Source organism: Mesoplodon mirus (assembly GCF_964341445.2).
Source record: "Mesoplodon mirus genome assembly, chromosome: 3".
NCBI classification, from domain to species: domain Eukaryota; kingdom Metazoa; phylum Chordata; class Mammalia; order Artiodactyla; family Ziphiidae; genus Mesoplodon; species Mesoplodon mirus.
The window spans coordinates 121,034,681-121,041,026 of record NC_138978.1 but is presented as its reverse complement, the minus strand read 5'-3'; the positions used below and the strand labels follow the sequence as shown (position 1 = coordinate 121,041,026).

The 6,346-nt window shown below is 55.2% G+C and overlaps 1 protein-coding gene across 1 annotated transcript; it reads left to right on the top strand.

The window, feature by feature from the left end:
* Positions 1-262: 262 nt before the first annotated feature.
* On the top strand, positions 263-5,733 carry ETV3L (ETS variant transcription factor 3 like; the record flags this gene model as incomplete). Its single annotated transcript, XM_082612198.1, has 5 exons — positions 263-326; positions 420-657; positions 913-1,102; positions 1,532-1,652; positions 5,273-5,733. The coding sequence occupies 5 exons, from the start codon at positions 263-265 to the stop codon at positions 5,731-5,733; spliced, it is 1,074 nt and encodes a 357-aa protein (XP_082468324.1).
* Between the last annotated feature and the right edge of the window lie 613 nt (positions 5,734-6,346).

Genomic DNA, 6,346 nt, shown 5'->3' with positions numbered 1-6,346 from the left:
CCTCAAGCCCCAAGCCCTGGGTCAGCCCCTGGCCAGTGAGGAGGTCCCCAGGGGAGGCTGGGCCCAGCCTGGCTATGGGGGAGCTTCCTGCCTCAGACCCTTCTCCCCTGCCTCAGTCTCCCTTTCCTCCCCTAGTCTCTTCCCTCTCCTCTCTTTCCTTCCTCTTTCACCTCCTTCTCCCCTGCCTTCTTTCACTTCCTCCTAAGAGGGGACCATTTCCCCCCAAGACGCAGACACAGCTCTTGCTCCCCCGGAGTGGACAATGCACTGCAGCTGCCTGGCTGAGGGCATCCCTGCCATCACCTCCCGTAACTTCTGGATCTCAGGTGAGCCTCCGCCAGGTGTCCCAGCTGTGCTCCAGCAGTGCCCCAGAGGCCTCGGGAGCAGTGGGATGGCACTCACTCCCCTCTCCACCCCAGGCCTGGCCTTCCCCGACTGGGCCTACAAAGCCGAGTCATCCCCGGGCTCCCGGCAGATCCAGCTATGGCACTTCATCCTGGAGCTGCTGCAGAAGGAGGAGTTCCGCCATGTCATCGCCTGGCAGCAGGGAGAGTACGGGGAGTTTGTCATCAAGGATCCAGACGAGGTGGCCCGCCTCTGGGGCTGCAGGAAGTGCAAACCACAGATGAATTATGACAAGCTGAGCCGGGCCCTCAGGTGAGAGGAGGCAGTCAACGTGGCCAGACAGGGCAGAGTTCAAAGAAAAGAGCTGTGGTTTCTGGCACCCCTGTCAGATTCCCGCCCCTCCAAGGCTTGGGAAATGCTCTGGAGTATGGTAAGATGTCCACTGGTTATCCAGGAACAGCTCGGGGTTTGCCTTGGCAGCCTGGGGACGGGGGATGTGGCTGCGTCTCTGACTGCATCCTCCCTGCCACTGGGCCCACCCTTTATTCTCAACCTTGGAATCTCCAGATATTACTACAATAAGAGGATCCTGCACAAGACCAAAGGCAAGAGGTTCACTTACAAGTTCAACTTCAGCAAGCTCATCGTAGTCAACTACCCTCTGTGGGAGTTGCGGGCACCGCCCTCCCTCCACGTGCTGCTGGGGACCCCTGCTCTGTTTCGACCAGCCCTGGTGCCCATGGGTTTACAGAGTGAGGTAGGCGTGAAAGCTGGTCCTGTCCCCAGAGCTCCACCAGAACCTGCCTCTCTGTCCAGGAGGCCCCCAACCCTCCTCTCTGCCTCAGGGGCCCATCAGCTTTCAATGTTCTTCTCCCCCTGCATCCTAGTCCCTGAGTGTCCCGGGGGTGAGGGTGATACTCTGAATCACCCCTACATATTTAACGACCCCTATAGTAGAGTACCTGCCTATGAGAGAGGGCAACTCCTTCTGTGCCAGGATCACAGGGAAGGGGGTGAGGGGGTCTCAAGGGAGGGTCCAGGACATGTGGGCAGTGCTGACTTAACAACCATTCTGAGAGTATTTCATTATTTTAATGACCGGTCATTAAAACAAACAATGTATCCTGGGGAATACGTGCCAGGGAGGGTCCATTCAACCCCTGAGCCTGCTCTCCTCACTCCCCAGTTCCTGCATAGCAGGCTGTCCACCCATCGGGCCATGGCAGAGCAGCTGGCTGGACAGCGGACCCCTCAAGGACCACCAGAGGCCTCTGGGGACAAGAAGGGAAGCGGCAGCATTGTCCACCGTGAGTGCTCAGGACTGGGGAGGGCCCAGGGAATCTTAAGCAGAGGAGGGGAGGACCCCTTTTTCTTTTCTTTTCTTTTTTTTTTTTGCGGTACGCGGGCCTCTCACTGTTGTGGCCACTCCCGTTGTGGAGCACAGGCTCCGGAAGCACAGGCTCAGCGGCCATGGCTCACGGGCCCAGGCGCTCCGCGGCATGTGGGATCTTCCTGGACCGGGGCACGAACCCGTGTCCCCTGCATCGGCAGGCAGACTCTCAACCACTGCGCCACCAGGGAAGCCCGGGAGGACCCTTTGGATTGAGCACATAGGTGAGGGGGCATGAGTCAAATGATAGGTCATGTATTCATTCAACAAACATTTATTGCTCACCAGCTATTTACTAAGTGTGGGGACCCAGAGATGAAAGATGGCTCTCAAGATGCTCGGACATCAGTGGGGAGCAGAGATGGGAGGATGGTCAGTGACCAGTGCTGAGATTCAGGGAAGCACAAGGTGCTATGGGAATGCAGATGAGTTGGGGCTTCCTGGAGGAGGCTACACCTGAGCAGGTGAAGAAGATGGAGAAAGATGCCCAGGCAGAGGGAACAGCATTTGTGAAGTAAAAAGCTGCTAGTGTGTGTAGTAAATCCGAAGATCCGCTGATAGCTTACATGGTGAGAGTAAGGTGCGTGATGGGAGTGGGGACAAGGAGGCAGGTGAGAGACGAGGCTGGTGAGGCAGACAGGTGTCTGGGCACGGAGGGCCTCTGAAGCCATGCTGAGGGGGCTTGGACTTGATCCTGTGGACAGGAGGGACCCAGAGGGAGAGGCACATCCAGATGTTCATTTTGCAAAGACAACTTGGGTTGATGTAGGGTTTGGGATGGAAGAGGCATACAACTGATGTTGGAGGCTTTGAAGATCATCTACGCAGAGGACGATGGGGACAGAACCAAGGCAAGGGCCATGGGTGGAGAAGGAGGCCCAACTGAAGAGAGATTGGGAAGATAAACTTCACCCATTCATTCCCTTATTCACTCATTTCTTCTTTCAACATATAGCTCATGGGCTCCTGTTGAATGTGCCAGGCCCTGTCCTAGGGCCAGGGGTGCCAATGTGAGCAAGACTGCCTTTATAGAGCTTGTAGACAAGAGGGGTTTTGTGGACATTCAGTTAATAATCCAACAAGTAGATAAGTAAGGATAATTGTGCTAACTGATACAGGGAAGTTCAGGGTGCAGCCGGGAAGATTTCCTTGACAAAGTGACATTTGAGCTGAGACCCAAAATGTAAATCAGTGCCAGCTTAGTTCAGAGGGAGAGAGGAGAGCATAGCAAGCAGAGAGAATAAGGTGTGCAAAGGTCCTGAGGCAGGAAAGAGGAACCAGGAGGAAGCCAGTGTGACAACACATGGTGATGGAGGGGGACACGGCAAAAATGCAGGCAGAGGCCAGTTCTTCCAGGGCTGTAAGCTGGGAAGAGGCAAAGTCAGATTTTCTGTGAAAAAGATCACAGAGACACTTGACCAACACAAGACTCTTCTGCAGAGGCCCAAGACCTATCCCTCCACTTCTGGCAATTTCATGGAACAAAGACCCATGGCCCTCACCCCACCCAAGCGCAGCTGAGAGCCCAGAGGTCCCACCTCCCAGAGAATGCACGGCACCTGGGTCTGGGTCCTCATGAGCGCAGCCAAGGCTGTGGGCGTAAGGCAGCCCAAGACCTGCTAGGACTCGTAGGGCCACAAGTCTGGCAGCCTGGAGCAAGACAGCACCTGAACACCTCTCTGTTCTTCCACCCACACCCACCCTGGGAATGCCTTGGGCACAGAGCTGCTCTCTTTGGGAAACTATGAGGGGGAAATCAAAAAATATTCCCTGGGGAGCCCCCGCTTGGCGTGAGGTATTTTGCACCTGCCTGCCCTCTGTGGGTACACAGGCCCTGCCTGTGCTTGGGTCCTGGGGCACACTAAGCAGCTTTAGGTCACTGGGAGTCTGGTAGCAGCCACATGCCCACTTCTGGATCCGGATTCCAGAAGGGTGTGCCAGCCCTTCACTCCACCTTCACTCACAGCATTTGGTGTCAAGAGAGGAAGCTGCTTCTGGGCAGAAGAGTGGCCAGGACTACTGAACCAGGGGCAGAAGCTGCAGGACCAGAGCTGGGAAGGGACAGGGAGGGGTAGGAGGACTCTTAGAACCATCTTCTCCACATGCCTACTCAGCTGTGGGGCCCTGAGGGGGGACACTGCCCCCAGGAGCCCCAGGGGACACAACCCTCCTGGGGGAAAACAGCCGTCTTCACGTCATCTAAGGACCCAAGAAAAGGATAGTGACCTAGGAGAAGGTACACTCTGGCAGGGGTCTCCACGCTTTTCCTCATGAAGGATCATTTTTACTATTTTCCCCTTTCACAGATCCAGCATCAGAAATATTATTCCTACCAAATAAATCGGATGAATTAAGTAATAACTAAGTTGTTTTTCCAGTTTTTACTAACTATAGCCCTGCTGGTGTCATCACCTTGGGTTGATACTTGCTAAGAAAAAATGTGGAGCTGGAGTTAGGTTTTTTGAACTATAGAAAGTGGTGTGAAGTTCTATATAATCATCCCCAGAGATCCCAGGCTAGGAGTCCCTATTGCAGGATCCTGGGGAAACAGGGCAGATTTGGAAGGAATGGAAGGAGGGAGGGCTTCTTGGAAGAGGAGAGCTATAGGCCAGAGCCAACCAGAGAAGGGGAAGGCTGGGGCTCACCCCACATGCTTGGCCTCACAGCTCAGCAGGCCCCATGATGCTGCTTGATCTTAGCTGGGAGCAGGGGGTTTATGGATGAAGGAACCGAGGACTGAGAATTTAAATGACAAACCCAGGGCCACACAGCTAGATCTTTGCCCAGCTAGAGTAGAACCAGAGTCCTTTGCTGCAGGGACGAGGAGAGTGAAGAATTGATCCATTGAGTTATGGCAAAGAATATCCTCATTCATTCACCCAACACATTTTTATTGAGCACTTAATACGCGCCAGGCTGGGTTGGATCCCAGGATCCAGAATAAAACAGACACAGTTCCTGCCACCACAGTGTTGGGAACACAGATATCAAATAATCACACAAACGACTCCTGATTCTGAGCAACGGGCCCTGGAGGAGAGTACCAGGAAGGATGAGGGGGGAGTCCAGGGGCTCTCACCTAGGCTGGGAAGGCTCAGAGGCTTCCCCGAGGAGACGACATTTACGATAAGATGTGAGGCAAAGAAAAAAGGAAGGTGCACAGGTGGGGAGAGAAGGTTTCAAGCAGGAGCAAAAAGAAATGGGAGGGCTTCCCTGGTGGCGCAGTGGTTGAGAGTCCGCTTGCCGATGCAGGGGACACGGGTTCGTGCCCCGGTCCGGGAAGATCCCACATGCCATTGAGCAGCTGGGCCCGTGAGCCATGGCCGCTGAGCCTGCACGTCCGGAGCCTGTGCTCCGCAACGGGAGAGGCCACAGCAGTGAGAGGCCCGCGTACCGCAAAAAAAAAAAAAAAAGCAAGAAATGGGAAGTGGGCAGAGAAAGGAGACATCTCCAGCGGTGGGGACTCGCTGACCCTTTCTCTCTCTCTCTCTCTCTCTCTCTCTCTCTCGCTCTCTCTCTCTCTCTCTCTCTCTCTAGGACTTGGCTCTACCCCAGCCCCCTGCCGGCTCAGCCCTTGCTGCCATTTGGGGAGCCCCCAAGACGAGCCTCCCAGTTTTGCCTCCTTCACCCCTCCCCTGCCACCCCCTGTCCCCTCTGACTGGCCCCACCTCTCAGGGCCTTTTTTGCCCCCTGTCCCCGCAGGGCAGCAATTCCCAGGGTCCTCCATGCCGGACACCCTGCTCCCAGGACCTGCAGGGGCCCCAGCATCCCAGCATTTTCCCGGCCTTCCTCTGTTGGCCGGGCTGGCGCAGGGGGCTGGGGAGAGGCTCTGGCTCTCAAGCCTGAGGCCCGAGGGGCTGGAGGTAAAGCCTGATCCCACGATGGATCCCAGGGAGGGCTTCTCCTCAGAGAGGCAGGAACCCTACATTGTAGAGGAAAGTCCTGTGACCCCCAATCCAGAGAACTTCGAAGCAGTGTGGCCCTTGGATCCTACTTAATGGGGGAGGAAGATGTGAAGTGTGGGGGGGTGTCCCCCAAACTCCATCTCACCTCTTATTTACCTCCCTTCTGGCTTTGCTCCTTCCCCTGGCTGGAAACAGCTTTAAATTGTAGAACGATCTGAAGGAACGGAGTTGCACGCAAGGAGATGTGGGGCATCGCAGGGAAAAAGCATATGTGGGGATGGGGAAAACTGAGGCAGAGTGCCCCCTCCCACCAAACTGCTAATCAGATTAAGGAGACATTCTTAATCTCAACGTTTTTTGAGGGAGAAAGGGAATAAGGTTTCCATAGGTTTCCATCATTTGAAAGGCCCTATACCTACCCACATGAGACAGGAAATTAAGAGTCTAAGTTGGGGAAGGGTCAGGAGTTGTTTTGTTCCCCGAGTCTCAGGGCAACTCCTTTCTTCGCTGGGGCCCTTGTCCCTCATCAGGCTAAGGTCTCCCCTCTCTCTCCTGCCCCTCCGTGCAGCTCTCTCCGATCCCTCTGATTTCTGCGACCCTGGGAGCTCCTGTCCCTTCCTTTCCCCAAGACCCAAGCAAGTGGGGTCAGGAGGGATGGGCCTCCTCAGCTCTGTAATACTTCACTGCAGACCATGAATAAAATGCC